The sequence below is a fragment of the Epinephelus fuscoguttatus genome, linkage group LG13 (genome assembly GCF_011397635.1).
Source record: "Epinephelus fuscoguttatus linkage group LG13, E.fuscoguttatus.final_Chr_v1".
NCBI classification, from domain to species: domain Eukaryota; kingdom Metazoa; phylum Chordata; class Actinopteri; order Perciformes; family Serranidae; genus Epinephelus; species Epinephelus fuscoguttatus.
In genome coordinates this window covers 11,664,369-11,686,908 of record NC_064764.1, presented here as the reverse complement: position 1 = coordinate 11,686,908, position 22,540 = coordinate 11,664,369, and the positions used below count along the sequence as shown (strand labels likewise).

The following is a 22,540-nucleotide window of genomic DNA, read 5'->3' as shown; positions in this document are numbered from 1 at the left end:
TCACTGGATGTAGAATACTCAGGGCCAACCTATGTCATGCTCTTGGAAGGCCATACCAAAACAAGTATGGACAGATAAGAGCCAAGGACAAGTACGTGGCACAGAGACAGACAGCCTGCATCTCTCCCCCTTCACCTGACCTTTTGCTCCACATCACCCAAGGCATTCAGAGGATGTCTCTGTCCCAGTCAGGGATCCAACAACCCCCCTCCTGCCCTTCACCACAACCACCAAGGAGCCAACATTCGTATGCACAAATCTGTGCTTAAACTGTGCGTACGATCGTTTGACGCACAAATCCGAGATTCATCAATATTTTCTTACCCAAATTTGTTCTTACTCTGCGAACAAATTTAGAACTGCCTCAGACCATGCGTACGCACAAATGAGGAAGGCCGAACTGACTTAGAAAATGCAAACATACCTTTTAAGTACATGCAGCGTCTATAAAACCATATTCATGAAAAAGAGATTTAATTAACATTTTTTTTAAATAATTAATTTACTAATATATTGGCCAAATGGGTTAAATTACCATGAAATTGACACACGTTCACCCTCATCATTGTGACAATTAAAATATTAACAATAACATGAACAGAAAAACTATCACTCCATCAGCGTGCAGATGATCTGTAATGCAGACTGCCATATCCTTAAGGCTGTGGCCCACTGGCCAGGAGGCACCCACGACTCATTTATTTTGCAAAACAGTACAGTGGGAATGCATTTGGAGGCAGGGGCTGTGAGAAGTGGATGACTTGTTGGTGAGCATCTTTTGTTCTAGTCTTTTATTTCAATTGTTTTAAGTTAGTATTTTCAGTAAGTCTCTATTCCGTTAATGTTAAAATGTTATATTGTTTGGGTGACCGGGCATATGGCCTTAAAACATGGCTGATGACACCATACGCAAACCCTGAAACCCCTCAAGAGGTGCGCTATAATAACATACATGCCCACACACGCACCGTAGAGCGCACTTTTGGCGTGCTTAAGGGCCGTTGGATGTGTCTGGATCAGATACGGCCGGTGGCAAACTACTTTATACCCCTGAGAAGGTGTGCAAGATCATCCTGGCATGCTGTGTCCTCCACAATCTTACAATGACCCATGGCATTCCTGTAAGACCCGGCGCCATCGCTTCTAACAAACTGTGAAATTTACTACTTCTCTCCTCGCGTAACCGCTTCCTTCATTCATGAATCAACTCTAGGCAAGCGGTTTCCTTATATGGAGAAATGGGGGCGTGGTAGTATGCTGATTGCAGATCGCGGACACGCGCCTGTCAATTTAGAATGGTTCTGATTTACTAACATATGCACGGTGGTAAGAACAAAATTGGCCGGTACGCACGTGTCATAAATCCGACGGTGATTTTGGGAAGGTACTTATTTTTTGCGGAGAGTAAGAACATTTCTGCACAGATATTAGTGAATGAGGCCCAATGTTAGTACATTAAACTTAGCTTTATTAAATATCAGATCTCTGGCTGGCAAGTCACTATTAATTAATGATTTTATTATCAAGAGAAACCTTGATTTTATGTTTTTAACTGAAACTTGGTTAAATGAAAACAATAATGCAGCGGTACTTATTGAATCAGCCCCCCCAGACTTCCATTTTAGCAGCTCAGTTAGAGAACTTAGGAAAGGAGGTGGAGTAGCCACTTTATTTAAGGATGTTTACCAGTGCAAACAGTTGTCATATGGGAAGTTTGAGTCTTTTGAATATGTTGCACTGCAGTTGAGATCCTCCTGTCAAGCAGTATTAGTAACCATTTACAGGCCTCCAAAATATAGTGCACACTTTGTTGATGACTTTTCTAAACTATTGTCTGTATTGATTTTGACTGTGTTGTTATAGTGGGTGATTTTAATATTCATATTGATAATTCCAAAGATGGCAGCGCGAAAGAACTTTTCTACATCCTGGACAACTTTGAACTTTCCCAGCATGTAACAGAGCCAACACACAATAAGGGACATATTTTAGATCTAATTATCTCCAAAGGGCTCAACATTTCTGAGGTTGTGCTGACTGATGTTGCCTTTTCTGATCTTTACTGTGTTTTCTTTAAAATGGCCATCTCCGCTGACACCAGTAAAAGTACAGGGGTAATCAGAAAACGCTATATCAACGAAAACACCTGTACACTGTTCACCCAGGATTTTATACCCACACCAGCTCTGCCCTCAGTCTCTGTCAATGATCTGGTTCATAGTTTCAGCTCTAAAGCTATGAATATTATGGACAATATTGCCCCCATGAAGGTCAAAGTTGTCTCTGGTAAGAAAAAACCACCATGGAGGAATGCCACACAGGTAAAAGCTCAAAAAAGAGAATGCAGAAAAGCAGAACGCAGGTGGCGAAAAACCAAATTCCAGGTTCATTATGACATCTATAAGGAAAGTCTGCACACCTATAGCTTGGAGCTAAAAAGGGCGCGGCAGTCCTTTTTCTCTGAGATTATCAACAAAAATAACAACAATGCACGGACTTTATTTACTGTTGCTGACAGACTGACAAACCCATCAGCGTCAGTCCCTCCTGAACTGCTATCCACCACGGCATGCAATGACTTTGCTTCTTTTTTCACAGACAAGATTTTAAAGATAAGACAGACAGTCTGTAACTCCAACACAGTGGCTATTTCACCTGTGCCTCATAAGACTACTCCAGTTACTTTGGCACTTTTTCACCCATTAAATTATGCTACTTTGACAGACATAGTTAGAAACCTTAGGTCCACTACCTGCTGCCTTGACACTCTGCTTACAAGCTTTTTTTAAAGATGTTTTTTAACTGCATAGCATCAGATATACTACAGATAGTCAACTGTTCTCTTCAGTCAGGCCTTTTTCCAATGGCCCTGAAGACTGCAGTCATTAAACCTCTCTTAAAAAAGCCTAATCTGGATGCCTCAGTAATAAATAACTACAGGCCCATATCAAACCTACCATCTTTAGGAAAGATCATTGAAAAGGTTGTTTTTCAGCAACTTAACACCTTCTTGGAGCAAAACAATTCCTTTGGTGCCTTTCAGTCTGGATTTCGAGTACATCACAGCACTGAGACTGCACTTGTAAAAGTTTTAAATGACATTCATCTGAGCAGTGATGCATCAAAGATTTCGGTTCTGGTATTACTGGACCTCAGTGCTGCATTTGACACAGTTGACCATAACATACTGCTCGGAGTTCCTCAAGGGTCCATTCTTGGGCCTCTTCTCTTCAACATCTATATGCTCCCTCTTGCTCAGATTATGGAATATCATAACATCTCCTACCATACTTATGCAGATGACACACAACTTTACATAACAGTGTCACCAGATGACTACAGTCCCCTATATCTACTAAATAAGTGCATTGACGAAATCAATACGTGGATGTGCCAGAATTTTCTACAACTAAACACAGAAAAACCTGAGATAGTTGTTTTTGGCCCCAAAGAACAAAGATCAATAGTCAGTGCTCACCTTGACGCCATGACACTAAAACCTACAAATCAAGCCAGAAATCTTCGTGTAGTTCTGGACTCAGACCTAAATTTCAATAGTCACATTAAGACAATTACTAAATCAGCCTTCTGCCACCTTAAAAACATAGCAAGAATAAAAGAATTTCTGTCTAAACAAGATACAGAAAAACTTGTTCATGCTTTCATTTTCAGCAGGCTGGACTATTGTAACGGTGTCTTCACAGGCCTGAGTAAAAAATCAATCAGACAATTGCAGCTCATCCAGAACGCTGTTGCCAGAGTCCTCACCAACACCAAGAGAGTGGAGCACATTACACCAGTGCTTAAATCACTGCACTGGCTTCCTGTGTGTCAAAGGATAGACTTTAAAATCTTGTTACTTGTCTATAAAGCACTAAATGGTCTCGGGCCTAAATACATCTCTGATATACTTGTACGTTATGAAGCATCCAGACCCCTCAGATCATCTGGAACAGGTTTACTCAGTGTTCCCAGGATCAAAACCAAACAAGGTGAAGCAGCCTTTGTTTCTATGCTCCCCGCCTGTGGAACAAACTTCCAGAATATCTGAGGTCGGCTGAAACTGTCAACTCATTTAAATCAGGGCTTAAAACATTACTATTTACTGCAGCTTACCAGTGAACTAGATATGTAACTTATTGTTAGGATAATCTGTAGCTATTGTTTTTATATTTGTCTGCTGTTGCTTTTGCTTTGTGTTTGCTTTTTAAATGCATTTTCTGCACTGTTTTCTTGCTTTTAGCTTTTGTTTTTAATGATCTATTGTTCCTTTAATGTTTTATCTTAACATATTTCTCTTGTAAAGCACATTGAATTGCCTTGTGTATGAATGGTGCTATATAAATAAAATTGCCTTGCCTTGCCTTGCCTTGCCTATAACATCTCAAGGGTTTCACCGATCACCACGCAACTTTGTAGGCATATGACAACACATAATCTGAGGGGACCCCTCCATTATTGACTCCATCAAACAAAATGGGGGCACTAGAGAGCTAATTTCTTATCTAGGCCTAACCGCCACTGAATGTTTGTTTTTTTTTCCCTAATTTTTGGTATGATTAAATCATGGTATGGTATGCTGTACATAATCACAGAAACTGTCAGTGTGTCATTCTGTCAGTCAGCCATTCTGTCTGTCCCACGTTTTTCTACTCACTGACGGTCAATCTATGTGAAACTGCACATAAGCATTGAGGACTGGCATAGGTAGAAGGTGACAAAGCTACCAATGGGTATGGACTAGTACATATAACTTGTATTGCCAGCGACATAGCTCAGCAATTCAGTTGTTGTTTTTGATCCTATTTATAGGTTCATCATAGACCTTTTCATGCTCCCCTTACTAAAATGTAAACAGGTGAGTTATACAAAAATCCCCCCCTGTACAATTGTACAATTGAAATCAGCCATAGAGGCCAGAACAGTTTTTATGTGCTGGGCTGTAAACATGTTTTGATTTGTTGTAAAGTTGAGCATCTGGAGCCAGCCCCAAGTGGCCGTTCACAGAACTGCAGTTTTTGGCACTTTTTGGGGTCATTTTTCAGCCCCAGAGTTTGCAGCATTATTCCTTTTTTTATCACCTTTCCAAAACACAAAAGTAAAAATGCTCAGGATTAATTAAGAGTGTTTATCTGTTCGAACGTAAGATGCAATCTTTAGGATGCCGGGTTAGCTAGCTTGATTACCTAACAGTAGTAGCAGAGTGTGTCTTCCGTGGCCTCAGAGCACATTATTAACTACAGTATGTACATTAGTTTGTGGGGGTAAAGGTTGTGTTAAAAAAAAAAAGAAATCCTAATTCATGACAAGCACAGCCACTATACTATTTTCCCACTGTGGAGGCTGGTCTTGAATGTTATCAAAGTCTGGACAGCGTGACATATGTCAACACATGGGTTATACCCCTTCTCTTGGAACGTTTGTGCAGTTGTGTTGGAACAAGATAACATATATATGATATTATATTGCATTTATCCTCATTATAACCTACTTACTGGTAGCACAAACCAATATGATACAAAATGCTACCAATAAATAGTATAATACTAAATTTAGAAATAATACGAAAATGCATAAACAAAGCTATTTTTCTCCATTTCTTCCACATGGATATCCAGCTGATGAGGATGGTAACTTTCTGCCTGTTTTTTTTTTTTTGTTTTGTTTTTTTTTAAACCAATTCATACAGAAACATAAGCTACAGTCAATGTAAATACATAAATAAATAAATAAAAACTAGTAGTGACAGTTGGCTGCTTAGAAATGGGAAGCTAATTTTGTTGAAATCAAGGACCCATATTTTAAAAAATTACCAAGAATTTAAATCTGTCACAGTTTACTTATTGTGAGAATAGAAAACTTGAAAGGCATTGTAACACTAGCAAAGGTAATGGGGTATATCAAATTCCTTTACACGTAATGCTCTGGCTTAATCTGTAGCTCAGACAATCAACACATTAACATGACATCAAAATGTGTTACTTTATGAACCTTATAATCATCAAATATGAAACATTTATACTTAATCTTTGAATTAAAAAAGATAAAAAGCGCAGTTCTTACGGCATGCCCACTCATATCGTTTCTTCGGGTCATTTAGTTTGGCTGCATCGCTTATTGAAAGCGTAATCGTTATATCTTTGGTAGGTACAGAATATGAAGGTGTTGCAATGGCTTTCATTGGAGATCTGACAACTCTAATTTGTTTCTTTCCCTGAAAAAAAGTAAAAGGATTTAATATAGTATGCATTTTAAAAACACAGATTTATGAACAGAGTTAGGAGAGCTGGAAGGGGTAAGTATTTTTCTCCTTTAATATAAAATACTTCTGCTGTTGAGGGTACAAAGAAAACATTTTACCGGTCTCAAAAAATGGTCATCATGACCATTTGAGACTGAGTCCTTGCCACAGAAAGCAAACATATCCACATCCACTTCCAAAGAGGAGAAGACATTCCATGCTCTTACTTTCATTTGAACAGAACCTGCAGAAAAACATTCACTTAATATTCAACAATAACATCTGCATACACACGGCTGAAACATGAGTATGAAATACTCACAAATGATTATATTACAGACGTATTTTGACTCATATGTGACCCCCATTTTTGATACATCTTCCATACCTTGAATAGGGTGTCCAATTTGAAAGATTTCCTTGCTTGTGTTCATTTCCCTGGTCTCAGAGTACGAGCTGTTGTCTCCAGACAGTGAGAAAAGGAGCAGTACAGGTGCTCCTTGTTCAAGGGAAACACCAACTGTAATATCTGGAGAGTCTGGACAATCATCCCTCTCTGTCAACACAGTGGCCTCAAGCCTGGCTACTTTTTCCAACTCACACATCTGCAGTACATGAAGAATTACAGAAAAAGACAAACACATCAACTTCCCTTTTCACATCACTTGTCATCTGTGAACCTTTTCACAGCAGACAAATACATTGGTTAATCAATTATTATGATTAATTTTTAAGTTACAATTTTAAGCGTGTAACTATAGTGATTTTGCATTGGGCTCTGAATGCTGCCAAAATGCAGGTGCCTTACAACTCATTACTGTACCTGAATGCATTATGAGTGGACATGAATGGAGCACTGAGGCTGCTGCTTTGTTAACATGTTGGTCAAGCTATGCCTTCAATTAGCTTTATGAGTTGTTTCGTATATGTTTCTAATAAGCCAACAAGGTCAAAAGTTAATGAGCCTATTAGCATTATTAAGGAGCCATTGGTCTAGATCATCTAAGGTTTTCTTCTAATCTATCATCCGCAAACTGAAAACTATTAATCAATAATATGTGGTGGGAATACAGCCTGGGCCTGACTCCTCCCTTAGCCAACCTCCTAATCAGGGCCAGACAATATTTAGCACCTGTCAGCCTTTGTTCTCCCTCTTCCTGCCTCATGCCCTGTCCCTGTTGCGGCAGCCCCTCTTTGTTTACAGCAGTTTTTTCTTATTTCAGGACTGGATAGCCAGATTGGTGAGAAGATAGGCGCCCGCGGTGAGGTCCCTTCACTCTTGCATGTGAGTAGTTGCACTGGGACACCATAGACTACACCATTTTTTGTTTGAGGATTGCTGTGTTGTTTGCTGTGCCCACTTGTGGTGAGTAGTGGTAGCACCCCTTGGCACTCCTCGTGTAGTCCGCCTCTCGAGAAGTGGCCTCAGCTCAGTTTCCTAGTTTCTTTAATTTTGCTTACATTGATGCTGAGTTTTAACTTTTGAATCATTCGCTTTTAGAATTTATATTAAGCCCTTTTGTTGCATAAATTGTAATAAAGTGTAAAGTAATTCTAAAGGTTATTGACACCACCACTACACCATTCCAACCCACTAAAATTTACTTACCCCCTTGCCACATATATGTTGGCAGATTAATAGCAACTTAATCCCTTAAAGGGATAGTGCACCCATAAATGAAAATTCAGCCATTATCTACTCACCCATATGCCGAGGGAGGCTCTGGTGAAGTTTTAGAGTCCTCACAACACTTGCGGAGATCCCAGGGGAGAGTGGGTAGCAGCACAACTCCACCTAATGCAGGCTGATGGCGCCCCAGATTAAAACATCCAAGAACACATAATTGAAACCACAAAGTATCTCCATACCGCTCGTCCGTAGTGATCCAAGTGTCCTGAAGCCCCGACATAAAAAGTTGTTTTCAAAAACATAATTTGAACTCTGTTTTTAGCCTCACTGTAGCCTGTAGCTCTAACCGCCTCTCTGTACACTGCACTAATGGTCGAACAGTATGGAGATGTTTTGTGGTTTCAACTATGTCTTCTTGGACGTTTTAATCTAGGTGGAGTGTGCTGCTACCCACTCTCCCCTGGGATCTCCGCAAGTGTTGTGAGGACTCTAAAACTTCACCAGAGCCTTCCTCAGCATGAGGGTGAGTAGATAATGGCTGAATTTTCATTTTTGGGTGCACTATACCTTTAAGTATATCTTATTGTAAAATGTAGTCTTTTTGTAAGTTGTCCTGTGGAGTTTTTGAACACTAATAGCACAAAAGAGCAAAGTTTTTATATATTGTTTATTCTTGGCCTGCGCTAAAGGATGCAAAACATTCCTTATGATGACCTCACACTATTCTGTGAAAGGCAGGGGCTGGTAAGCAGCCAAGAAAATGCCTGCAATGCCTCAGCTAATGCAGGGAAGGAGAAGACTGTAGATTGTGAATGTGGAGTGTTGAGATACTGCACTTTTTTAAACGCCATGAATGTGATAAACAAAAATGTCAATTCCTATTTTAAAACTGTGACTTGGCTGTCAAACTTTAGATGCCTTCCACAGTAACATTGCAGTGAGAAAAGCCCTGGCACAGCCAAGAAAAAGAAACGAAAAGACGAAACGAAAGATAGAATAAAGAGGCAGAGCAATTATATGCCAGTCTTGCTATTGTTTAGGTCATGATGTTGCTGTTAAATTTTATGATATTTCCAAACTTCTGATAACAATTCCACACAAAATTAAATAGGTTGCGTCTGTTAAGATGGCACTCATGCAGCATTATACAGTACATGCCTAGAGTAGAACTTTGATTCAACTTTGATCCATCATACATTTTTCTCACCATGTTCCAGTTTTAAAAGTAACACTAACTAGCCAAATCAAAATTTTAAACTCAGAGATGATGTCACAGGATGCTGATTTGGATGAAATTCAGAAGGGTGTTGCATCCTCTGTGTTCTGCTGTTTCCAGATATGCTGCTACTAACGCAACATGGTGTCATAATTAAAGGTTAATTTTAATTTCTAATTTAGAGAGGCCTTAATACTTCAATCAATGCCTTAATCAAATGATGAAAATGTCATCTTCAAGTATTATTTTTCATATGTCATTATCACAATCAGGACAAAACATGGAGGGATGATGCATCATGTTATTTGTGGCCACATCATCGAGAGAAGATGACATGTTTACTTGATTAACGTTGATTTACCTGCAGGTGTGCGGACACTTCAGGGAATGTGACCATGTTAGATGCATAAAGGGTCAGCTGGTGGCAGCCAGGCCCATGTTGCGTCATCATTTGTGGAGTCACTGTGATGTTCTGAGGAATATTTCCTCTCAACACAGATAAACCCGACAACAACATGTCATCACTCTGGACTCTGTAGGTCACATTTGTACCTGCAGAAAGATAAGAAATACTTTTAAAAGACAACAAATAGAATACAAACACCAAAACCTGATGCTTCCAAGCAGTGATATCAAATTGGACAGGACAAATCATTGTATATTATGATGTTATCATGCTGGCACCCACCTGCCTTTACTTCAATTTGAATTTGGAATGGCTCTCCCCAAAGGGCTTTGCAGTCGGTTGCATGGAAAGACAGTTTCCCAGCATAGCACCTGATTACACCAAACTCTATAATGGGCTCTTGAATGGTTATTATTTTCTGAGCTGTAATGTGCACGTCCCTGGTGATGCATTCGACTACCAAAACAAATGTGCTTGGATGAGTATATCTGTGCACCACGCTGCTCTCCAACCTGAGAAAAAGCACATATAGAGACAGTTAGCTGTGATCACAGTATGCTCCTCTTATTTCCTGGAGAAAAATAATTAATTGGAGACAAAGTGGAGATGTACTGACATGAATAATTCAAGTTTTTGGTCTAATTTCACGGCAGTATGGGTTGACGATATGGGCTAATTAAAGATAAGAGGTTTTGCACGCTTCTCAATAATGGAAGTTTATCTGCAACAATTTTAGTTCAACAAATATTTTCACCTATGGCTGCTGACAGAACTCTGAGCAGAAACACAAGGGGCACAAAAATGAGGCTAAACTTGAAATGCATTCATTATTAATTAAACAATTTACAGGTATATCATGCAGGATTATCCTAAATAAACAATGTATAGACTCATACAACAGTACCCTTCTCAATCATCACCTGTGTGTGGTGCATGCACGTGCAGAGGGGGAGCGGAAGGGGCTGGAGCACCTGCCCGTTTTGTCTCTTGACCCTCAAGTGCCCTGTTGCCAAGCTTCTTTTTTTGTGATGAAGGCCTTCCTGTGGCCCCTCACAGGAACATTTATTATTAATAAATGTTAAAAATTCACAATATATGACATGCCGCCAGCCAGTTCATCATATGACATCACGTCATGACCCCAGCAGAGAGAGTTGTTGTCTGTCCAACAGTACAATAATGTTGACAGTACAACAGTATGACAGTATAACAGTTGGAAGTCGAAGAACCGGTAAGTGGGTGAAACAAAGGATGTGTATGATGTATATGAAATGATCATGCATGCACGTTTGGTATGTTTCCATAAGGGCCTTTGGACACTAGCTAACCACAGACAGCTGCTGCTGTCTCTGTCAAATGAGGGCAAAAAGTATGATATGGATGTTTTTCTATATGTATTAATTACTGGACCTGACATGTAGCCAGCAAGAGCTTGTCATGAAATGACATTGTTTAGTACCCATGCCACGCAGTGTGTGTGCTTGTTCATTACGTTTCATTCATGCATTCATTTTTGATTATTAATCATCATATTTTATCCATTAGTGCAAAGATGCGCTGCAAAGAGAGGCGCATTCAACAACAAAAGAGGGAGCTGCATGAGGCAGCAAAAAGTAGTGGATTCCTAACCAACTGGGTTAAAAAGAGCACAACAGGTAAGAATAATATTTTCTCATAGACAACACTACATTGCAGTGTGTTTTACATTACATTTTAGATCTGTGATTGCATAAGGTTCAAGAGTTGTTAATTACGTTTAGCCTCTCTAACTCCGCCAGGACACTGACGTCCTCGCTCCCCTCCTTCTTTGTTAAGTGGTATCTCCCAGGCGCATTACGTCATCAAACCATGTGATGTTTGGTACTGCCGGATTCAGGAAGCTCTTGACTTTTCAAAAATAACATCGTTTTTCTTTTATTTCTTATGGATTTTGCACAAGAGCAGCCTAAACACACGTAGTCCAAAATCGCAATGAGTGGTGACAAGTCATGTCATGCCGTTTTTCGACGGGAAAAGTTAAAGGATTACTCGAGATCTTATGTGGAGATCTTCTTCAAATGTGAAACAAATGTTCACTGATAGCCTACAGCCCCACAGTGCCATTTACCTGCTCAGATGAAGCCACAGACAGTTATTCATCCTGAAAAACATTTTTTTATTTTATTTTAGGCAAAATCTTCAATTTTTTACTGACTTCAGAAGCCCATTACTCTGTCTCAATATCACCTAAAGTGTTTTTGATACTTTAACAAGAAACTTCCGGGAGTTTTCTTTCTGGCAAGACCTCATGCATGCATGTAGTCAGAGCGGTTCAGAAGCTACAGTCATTTTAATTTGGGTATGTCATTTTAGGCATTTTTGCTATAAAATGGTGGTGGAGTACACTACAATAGTAGATTGATGCTGATTAATTGTTAGATTATTGCTTGTTCCTAGATCGACAGGAATAAAGTGATAGGTCAGATGATAAATGGAGATGGAGCCAACTCAGTTTTGCATCTGGTTTGTCAGGTGTAATTGTGATGTCCATGTCAAAATAAAATCTATCTAAAAAATGCAAAGTATCTCCATGCTTACTCTATCACAATATATCATAGTACATTGAACTGTAATAGCCGTCATTGTCAGATTCTTGCCAATACACAGCCCTAACACCACAGTGTTTTAAAATCAGGTTCTATATGCCCCTTTTTGACTTTGAGCACCTGCCCCTTTAGATGACTCTGAAGGACCCTGGTGTGGTGGTCTATTCATCTGCAGGGACCCTGTACTCTGCCTGTATTTTCTTCTTATTTTGCCAAGTTTGGGACGTCCTAGGACACAGCACACAGGTGAGATCAGGACTTAATAAAAAGGTTGTGACCAGGTGCAAGACTGTAAGCAGTACGCGTACAAGAGGAAGCTACAACAATTGTGGACACATCGCCAAAACGTGCAAGAATAGCAAAGTGAAACGTCAGTCTGGGGCTGGCTTTCGCTTTCACTTTCTCTGGTGATACTGTATACAAACAGTAATCAACAATTTCTGCATGGTAAAGGTAGCTACAAGATAGGGCTGTGCAATTAATCGAATTTTGATCGTAATTTCAATTTTGGCTCCAGACAATCTCAAAATTAATATAATCGTGGAAAAACGATTATTTCCTATGTCTTATTGTTTTTTTATGTATTACTTGTTTTCAAGAGATTGAGTGCACTACAATAGTTGATGTTATATATCTTTTTTTGTTTTACTACTACATTAGAACATATGTTTTTTAATGTTTTTTTTTATTTTATATTTTAAGGAGACCTCAAAACATTTGATGGGAAAGTGTTTTTTTTTTAAAAGAAATGTTCAATAAATGCATTCAAGACATAATCGTATAAATAATTGTGATTTCAATATTGACCAAAATAATCGTGATTATGATCTTTTCCATAATCGAGCAGCCTTACTAGAAGATGTGTAGATGTGTGATTGTCTATCCCTCAAAGCATCCATGTGGGGTTCAAAGGGTATACTAATGATTGCAACATTGCTCCATACCCATAACGTTAGAGGACTTCCTCAGAAATCTTGACAAGAGATATTCTAACTTTTAGGTTTAAGTTTGGAGCTCCAAAATCACCTGATCCTACGTTTCCAATATTGCAACTCAGACATGTCTTTTGATAAACCTTCTGTTAAATGTCTAGGTCCTTCAATCTCTACCCCTACACCATGTTGTACATTTTAAGTCTCAAGCTAAATCATCATCATCATCATCATCATCATCAGGGTTATTTTCTCAAACTTGACAAAGCTCCACCAGAGCTTTAGAAGACATTATACACCTGTTTTCACAATCTGAGTAGTATTGATTGTATTTTAAACCCCCATAGTCAGTCTATACTCACCCCTGTGGACTAAGCAGATAAATAACATGGCCATCTCCGGTACTCAGCTTGCAGCTGAGGTTATCTTGCTGTAAATGTAAAAGCCATTTCACGTTGATGGTGACGTCATCATAAACAGCAGCCACAGTGCCCACTGACAGTGAGAGCCCTGCGGGGAGGTAATGACCAGAAATGTAGCACAGTGTGTGTAACCCACCTGTTTTCCAAAATCATTCTTTAAAATAATAATGAAATATAATAGACAAGCACAGATCCTCATTTCAGCAGACAGCAGAGAGACAGGGCTACTACAGGGATGAACAAGGTAACAGCTTCATGTGTTTGCATGAATTCCCTCTTTCCTTTTTGCTCTGTACAGGTGACTGCACTGCAGATTTTCAAACAAGATGAAATAAAAAGATTTAATAAATAATTTATAACCACCATCATTGTCAGAACTAAAATGTATTTATTTATGTTTGTATGTATATGAGCTCTAACACTGACACTGTTGTAGAACCTAGCAGTGACTGTATAAAAACACGGCAGAGTGTGTGAAACATGTCATCTATGGGTCATGAAAGGAGTTTTTGGATCTGGATTTGGGTAGACACAGTAAGTAAGGCCTAAAAAAACACATTTAGGAAAAATAGGCCCAGCCATTTTGACATTGCATAAAAGGAAGGCCTATAAACAACCTTGTGTTTTCAGAGAGAGGTTGTCGCTTATTATGATGATCTCTGTGAAGCCACGGGTGGTTCCTGGGAAAATCCATATAGTGTACCTCGTTGTTGGTTATTTTATAGGTTTCAGCTTTTGGCTGCAGAAACCCCCACTTGGGAAAAACTGTATACAGTAAAGGGCCGGATGGGAAACAATCGAACCAGCTTCTACTAGATGTAAAACTTCCCCTTGGAACATTTGTGATTTCTTAGAATAACTGTGACCTACCATCTTTGCAGTGGTAGTCCACAGACAGGTAGCTCCCCAGATGAGGACAAGGTTCAACAAAGGAGTCCACAACTGGAGCAATCTGGCAAATCTGGCGGCCACTGCAGTGAGCTGGGAAACACACAGGGAACTTAATCAGCTACTGATAACACACAGCAATGATAATGACATTATGGAATTTTTTTTCAAATTACTTCTTCCTGTTAAAACAAGTTTCAAAAGAGCTAGATAGGTTTGCCCTATACTCCTTTGTGGTGAGATGCAGAATTACATACTAAGGATGACTGACAAAGGGATTCTGTATCCAGCTGTGTTGTTTGCTGAGGCCAGGGATGAAGTCCAGCATCTGCCTTTTAAGCATGTATCCTGAAGTGACTCCCCTTCAGTCAGAAAGTCTGACACATTTTCAGAAGACTCATAGTTTGCTCAGGACATTCTTTTCTCCCACAGATACATTTTTGCACATACATTCTCACTACTAACTCTTTATACACTGATACTCCAGGTACCCCTCCAGCGTCAGTTTTAGATGCTTAGGGACAGCATGCCATACCAAACAAACCATACCAAGCATTAGTATTTGACGAGTTGGAAGTGTGGCAGGGTTGTCCTCACAGTCGTCTCTTTTTTGTCTTGTATGTAGACAACACATTCCATGTCAAGATACAACTTGCTAGGTACCCTAGGTGAATTGGTTGCAGATGTTTTGGTACACCGTGTCAAGTTCTGCCTGTTACATGCATTGCCTGTTTTCAAAATACACTTCCGTTTTCACAGGAAATATACCATTTGCTTACAGTCTCTTTCAAAATAAACACACTGTCGGTACAACACTGCGAATTGTTCCTTCGACAACAAACACACATGGTTACATTTTGCAAACACACACATGGTTGGGTTTAGGAAAAAGAACAGGATTTGGCTTTACAATCTTACAGGAAGCGAACACTGGCCTTCTGGGTGAATGTCATTGGTTGTTGGACCCATCCACCACCCCTCCTGCCCGCCGTACTCAAACTCGGACCACTGCCTTAATTTTCTTTCTTGTCCCGCCATTAAACAATAATGGCGACTGGCAGCATATCATGCCAACGTGAAAGGATGGTTATTTTTTGTTGGTGTCTGACACCAGAAGTCACTGGCCAAGTACCAGATTTTGACAACTTTGGAGTGAGACCATTGACAGAGAAGATTGTTCCAGGTCTCCCCTGTAGTGCAGACTATATATTTTGATGACTTTGCTACATTGCCCTCATTTGTTTTCTAAGTCTGTGAGGTTTCCTGCTTGCTCCAGGACATCAAACACAGGGGAATTTACATTGTCCAAATGTCTGAGTGTTTATTATTCTGTGTTGTTGCTCTGATAGACTTCTGACTTGCATAGAATATACACTTCCTTTTACCTGAAGGATGCTGGGAAAGGCTGCAGTGCCCCAGACCTTGAACAGGATGAGCAAGTTTGGAAAATGAATAGATGGATAATATGCTTTTGCCATCAGTTAAATGCATGAGTCAATATTTACTCTAAAATGGATAAATATCATTGATGTATCTTTAAGGCTATTAAGCTTTAAAGCTATTATTGTGCATTCTGTCCTCCGTAAATGTCATGACGAGCACTCATTCTAGACAAATAATGGTCTGTAGTGAAACAATAATGTGCTTTGTGGTATCTGGCAATGACTTCCTTCAAAAGTGGATTTAATTTCATCACAGTTTCATCCATGCAAAACCTTTTCATGAACCACAGGTGTTTGTTTTCCTATTCACATTTTTTACCTATTGAGCCGAGCAGATAAAATGAGAAGAACTAATATAAATCTGATAGTAGTTATTAGTGGATATCAGATCCTTTAAAAGCTCTGCATTAGGTAATTGTATCCATTCAAACACTGATTATCATAACACAATTACCAATTAAAAGATATGGCAATAATGCAAGTTTTCATTGAAGGCAAAACAAAACAAAACTATTCAAGCATATTTTACCTGTTAATGTTTCAACAACATCCACCCAGCCACACTTGTGCTCTGTGGTTGTTGTTGGAGGGGAGAACGTGGATCGACAGTAATGAAGGTTCTTACGGCCATAGAAGCTGCGATCTATCATTAGGACTTGACCAGAGCCACACTGTAGAGTGGTGTTACAACCTGCACACACAATGGATCTGCCAGAGTCTGGAAGGAATATAAGGCATTACAAAGTGGTAATTCATCACAGTCATTGCTATACTGTTTTTTCACAGAACACAGAATACAGATTACCTACCAAACTGGCAGATAAAGTGTAGTTTTTTGTTGCAGTGTCTTGTGGCTTCCCATTGGAAGCCTGAGTCTCTCAGTATGTGTCCACACTCTTCTCCTGGCTGTGGGCTGCTCACCCAGTTTGAATAGGTTAGATGAGAACCATCCAGCCAAGAGAGAGCACCTGAGGATGGAACAAACCACTGCTGAACATATGCAATGAATGCACAGTTTGAGTTGAAGTTCCTATAAGTACAATATCCTTACCTACAGTAATATAGATATAATATTTTCTCCAACATACAGTACAGGCCAAAAGTTTGGACACACCTTCTCATTCAATGTGTTTTCTTTATTTTCATAACTATTTACATTGTAGATTCTCACTGAAGGCATCAAAACTATGAATGAACACATGTGGAGTTATGTACTTAACAAAAAAAGGTGAAATAACTGAAAACATGTTTTATATTCTAGTTTCTTCAAAATAGCCACCCTTTGCTCTGATTACTGCTTTGCACACTCTTGGCATTCTCTCCATGAGCTTCAAGAGGTAGTCACCTGAAATGGTTTCCACTTCACAGGTGTGCCTTATCAGGGTTAATTAGTGGAATTTCTTGCTTTATCAATGGGGTTGGGACCATCAGTTGTGTTGTGCAGAAGTCAGGTTAATACACAGCCGACAGCCCTATTGGACAACTGTTAAAATTCATATTATGGCAAGAACCAATCAGCTAACTAAAGAAAAAGGAGTGGCCATCATTACTTTAAGAAATGAAGGTCAGTCAGTCCGGAAAATTGCAAAAACTTTAAATGTGTCCCCAAGTGGAGTCGCAAAAACCATCAAGCGCTACAACGAAACTGGCACACATGAGGACCGACCAGGAAAGGAAGACCAAGAGTCACCTCTGCTTCTGAGGATAAGTTCATCCGAGTCACCAGCCTCAGAAATGGCAAGTTAACAGCAGCTCAGATCAGAGACCAGATGAATGCCACACAGAGTTCTAGCAGCAGACCCATCTCTAGAACAACTGTTAAGAGGAGACTGCGCGAATCAGGCCTTCATGGTCAAATAGCTGCTAGGAAACCACTGCTAAGGAGAGGCAACAAGCAGAAGAGATTTGTTTGGGCCAAGAAACACAAGGAATGGACATTAGACCAGTGGAAATCTGTGCTTTGGTCTGATGAGTCCAAATTTGAGATCTTTGGTTCCAACCGCCGTGTCTTTGTGAGGCGCAGAAAAGGTGAACGGATGGATTCCACATGCCTGGTTCCCACTGTGAAGCATGGAGGAGGAGGTGTGATGGTGTGGGGGTGTTTTGCTGGTGACACTGTTGGGGATTTATTCAAAATTGAAGGCACACTGAACCAGCATGGCTACCACAGCATCCTGCAGCGACATGCCATCCCATCCGGTTTGTGTTTAGTTGGACGATCATTTATTTTTCAACAGGACAATGACCCCAAACACACCTCCAGGCTGTGTAAGGGCTATTTGACCAAGAAGGAGAGTGATGGAGTGCTGCGGCAGATGACCTGGCCTCCACAGTCACTGGACCTGAACCCAATGGAGATGGTTTGGGGTGAGCTGGACCGCAGAGTGAAGGCAAAGGGGCCAACAAGTGCTAAACACCTCTGGGAACTCCTTCAAGACTGTTGGAAAACCATTTCAGGTGACTACCTCTTGAAGCTCATGGAGAGAATGCCAAGAGTGTGCAAAGCAGTAATCAGAGCAAAGGGTGGCTATTTTGAAGAAACTAGAATATAAAACATGTTTTCAGTTATTTCACCTTTTTTGTTAAGTACATAACTCCACATGTGTTCATTCATAGTTTTGATGCCTTCAGTGAGAATCTACAATGTAAATAGTCATGAAAATAAAGAAAACGCATTGAATGAGAAGGTGTGTCCAAACTTTTGGCCTGTACTGTATATTAATGGTGTTAGTGTTTTTTTGGTAGAAAGGTTTTTTAGGCCAGTACAAATATACCCCTGACCCTCAAGGGTCACTCTGACGGCCTTTCTTCAACCAGTGTGATCTCATCGCTACAAAAAGGCAGCCTTTTGCATTGTATGTCGACGCAGGAGGTCGGTAGTTAGATTTGGGCCACAAAACCATTTGGTTAGGGTTAGGAAAAGATCATAGTTGACAGCATAGTTTGTCACATCAGATAACTCATGACTAACAACTAACTAATGAGTAACTAATGACTCAGGTTACAAAATAACTTAACTAATGTTGACTTTTAGTTCCACAGTGGAGACAAACACCGCTCTCCTTGGTCCAAGTCCTGTGCTTATCGGAACAATCCACCTGCCCTAAGCAGACTCTGTTGCTCTTTTTAGTACAACTGACCATCTAATAATTATGTTGTCTGAAAACCCACTGCGTATCATACAGACGCTAAAGGCGGCCCTGTGCATCCATATCTAAAGCCGAGGGCCACTGCTGAAGAAACGTTTTTTGATGCCCTGGGAATGAGACCTGAACATATTCAAAAGAGGCAACATATTAAATTTAAAAGCACCAATTACTCTAAAGCTAGGGGTACTCTATATTTCACTTATTTACAAATCTCATTAATACTGTAACCCTCTTTTCTTGATTGTTATTGTTCCCCAGTTGTGGGTATTAATTGGACTACAACATTTATGTCTTCCTCTTCCTTTAATTTTTACCACACGGCAAGACAGTACTAACACATTCCAACTTAGGGAGTACAGCAACTTCTGTTCCCTGTTAAGCGTGAGGCATTTACTCCCTCTTGTGTACCACTCATACCTGTCCCCACAAAACAAGGGCAGGTAGGAACCAATTAGCTCATAACCAAGGGAACACAATGACTCCACCACACATTACATAGTACGACAAATGACAGTGAAATAATAATTTACCAGTAACTCAATGCTGAATCTATTACTACTTAAATATGAATAATGTACCCACTGGTAATTAACACAGTAACTCAAGTAATAAAAATAACCCAAAATTATAATGTGTGTATATATGTATCATGGTTGCAATACATTACTAAATGTTTCCTGATAACAATGATACCCTGTGTAGCCAGAACCCACTGGGTAGTTTATACCTCTGCTGTAGACCTCCATTGTGTCCAAAAACTACAAAAAACATGAATATGAACCACACCGTTGCATTAGGTGACAGGTTTCTTCATCAAAGTGAACAAGGGCGAGTAGGTTGTTATGAATTAATCCCACATAGACTGACTGTGATGAGCATACCTGTTGCCACGCAGAGGATTGAAATGTTGGTAATCCCCCTGCAGACACCTTCTATAGATTATAGTTCATTTTCTCCTCATTCAGTGAACACATATGTACTCATAGTTTATTTAGTATTGTTGGCAGTACATCAGTTTCTATTTGTATGCACACATTTAGTTAACTTCATTTTGTCTTTGATTAGTTTGCTTTAAATCATTCTCTCTATTTCTTTGTCCTTGAGTTACCAGTGCTTAGGGTCCTGGTTGTTGCTGCTGGAGAGTCATTTTGGCAGGCGGGAACAAAAGATGCATTCCCTAAAGCAAAACTCTATTCTGCAATAACATTTTTCTGGCTAGTACTCAGTGTCATATCACAGGGATAGAAGGGGAGACAGGGGGAGATAAGGGGAGATACTGAACTGGTGACACTAATCTTAGGTGTCCAGCTTGAAACTGCGCTGATTGTATTGATCTTCTGTGCTGCCGGGGGGGAAGATCTATGTAAGGCTTGTTTTTTACAGACATGGATGTAAACTGTAAATGCAACTTGGTGGTAATTCTAGTTTGAAACTTGTAATTTTTGTTTTTTATTTTTTGTACAAATATTGGCAGTGTGTGAAGTCTTTCTCACTCCGCTGAGGGGAAAGAAAAGGCTTCACACCATTAAAAGACTGTAATTATTGAACAGAGGAAAGTGAGAACAACAGCTCAATAGGAACAACATTTTTTCCAAGACACAGAGCCAACTGTGAATAAAGTAGACACATTGCACTAAATGTACCGTCATTTAGAAGATCATTGCTATCAATCACTGTTAAAGTATTCTCCTCAATGATGCACGAAGTTGCAGTATTTCATTAATTGAATCAAATGTGCGAGACACACAAAATCCCTTAAAATACAGTTGTCATAGACTTTGGGAGAGATTGGCTTTTTAGCATTTTGTTGCAAATGTCTGTAAATTTAAACTCATTTGTCTAAGGTGGATAGACTTATGAGCATCTAAACAAGAGCAGATTTCAACAGTTCATAATTACACTCAAAACTTTATTCCATATTAATTTCAGCCTTCTTACCTTCAACTGTTGAAGAATATTGCAGGTTTGGAGAGGTGGAGGGCGCTACTCCAAGCCAGACATCCCTCTTGGGGTCCATGAGTGTTTGAATGAAATGCTGAGTTTCTTTATCTGGGATAAAAGCAAGGTGTCCATCACGCTGCTCACACCAAGCCTGCGCATTGAAAAAAGTATGCTGGAGATCCACAAACTCATAGCAGGAGCCTCCAAAGGCCGTCTGGTAGCCTGGACAGGAAACAGAAGCCCTTATCTTATCTTCAGCATTAGACAGACAGGTGAGTGTCATCGGGATCATCAGGTGCACAAAGGTCCAGCACATTTTTGTTCTCTTTTCTCTCAGTCTCACATCACACTTCTTAAATTCTCAGTGCTATAAGTGCAGTAACCCTGCTTCACTCTTTTTCTCTAATATTCTCATACAACCCTTATCACATCCTGCTTCAAATGGAAACGAGCCTCTCTCACACACTTTGTCTGTATTCAGTGGAACAGTGTTTACCTAACAGTCGTCTCTCTGAAAACCAATGAATGCATTACCTTGGCACACAGACAGAGCTGGAACAAAGGAAACCTAGGAGAGTAGCTTCAAGCAGATGGCAGGGTAGCTTGAGGGTAGAGGTTCTAATAATGTACAGAATTTAATGACAAGGATTTATAGATCTTTACTGTAAAAAATAGATATCTAGTAGATCAATTTAATATAGATCTAAGCACTGGCTAACATGCTGGTTCCTTACTTCACTTTTTAAGAGATGCTAAATAATGTTAGTAAGACAGAGGCTCCCAATGCAAGAAAAAAACCAAGGCCACTTTTCAGTGAGATAAAACATTTAAAATCACCCATCATTCATTTTTATTACTGTGAAGATGCATGCTCTTTATCCACAGATACAAAGTGAATTTCACATTCAGATTAAATACAATGAATCCAAAAATATTCTCAGTACTAATTAATCAATTCAATATTTGTATGAAAAAGGGGTCATTCATAGTGATGAAAGCACAAAAATACATAAATTACAGGACTGTGCTCTTCTACCAAGCTTTACAGAGCATTATAGCATCCTTTGGCTCATTGTTTTGGTTTTCTCACTGCTTGGCTTTTTTTTCTCATACAAAAAGTGGTTTACTGGTCATCCATCATAGCAGGACAAAACATGGTGGTCTGCTGCATTGGTGGGCTGGTATACTGCCAAAAAATCTATACATTTTTATCGACTGTCCAGCCCTGTCTGTGTCTTTACCAGCACTCTTTGTGTGCCTGTCATTTGGGGTGCTTGAGTGTGCTGCCTGTTTTGGGACTGGGTTCTCTGGCCAGTCTCCACCAAGTAGCAGGTTGAAAGCTGAGGTAGCCACACAGCTAGACCCATATCAGTTTGCATACAAACAACAAAGAGGCACTGATGATGCAATCAATAGCTGAGTGCATATGGTCACTACACACCTAGAGAAACCAAAGTCCTACGCTAGACTAGTTTGTTGATTTCAGCTCTGCATTCAATACCCTGCAGCCACACACACTAAATCCGCTCAGTGTCAACCCAGTCATCATCAGGTGGTACCATTCATTTCTCACTAACTGCACCCAGCAAGTCAGAGTGAACAAAACTCTGTCCGAACTCACAACCATTCGTACTGGAGCACCTCAAGGGTGTGTTAGCTCAACTGTGGTGTTCACTCTTATACAAATG

General features: G+C 39.8%; 1 protein-coding gene across 1 annotated transcript in view; it reads right to left on the bottom strand.

Annotated features, from left to right (window-relative positions):
• Positions 1-21,135, bottom strand: part of LOC125899202 (polycystic kidney disease protein 1-like 2) — a 65,609-nt gene extending 44,474 nt beyond the window's left edge. Inside the window, exons 1-10 of the mRNA XM_049593283.1 lie at positions 20,850-21,135; positions 16,572-16,730; positions 16,292-16,480; positions 14,303-14,413; positions 13,373-13,520; positions 9,776-10,005; positions 9,449-9,639; positions 6,630-6,846; positions 6,361-6,485; positions 6,064-6,214 (exon numbers count right to left, since the gene is read on the bottom strand). Of these exons, the coding sequence (XP_049449240.1) occupies positions 6,064-6,214; positions 6,361-6,485; positions 6,630-6,846; positions 9,449-9,639; positions 9,776-10,005; positions 13,373-13,520; positions 14,303-14,413; positions 16,292-16,480; positions 16,572-16,730; positions 20,850-21,135 (1,807 nt within the window). The remainder of the gene's footprint in view (positions 1-6,063; positions 6,215-6,360; positions 6,486-6,629; positions 6,847-9,448; positions 9,640-9,775; positions 10,006-13,372; positions 13,521-14,302; positions 14,414-16,291; positions 16,481-16,571; positions 16,731-20,849) is intronic.
• Positions 21,136-22,540: the final 1,405 nt, after the last annotated feature.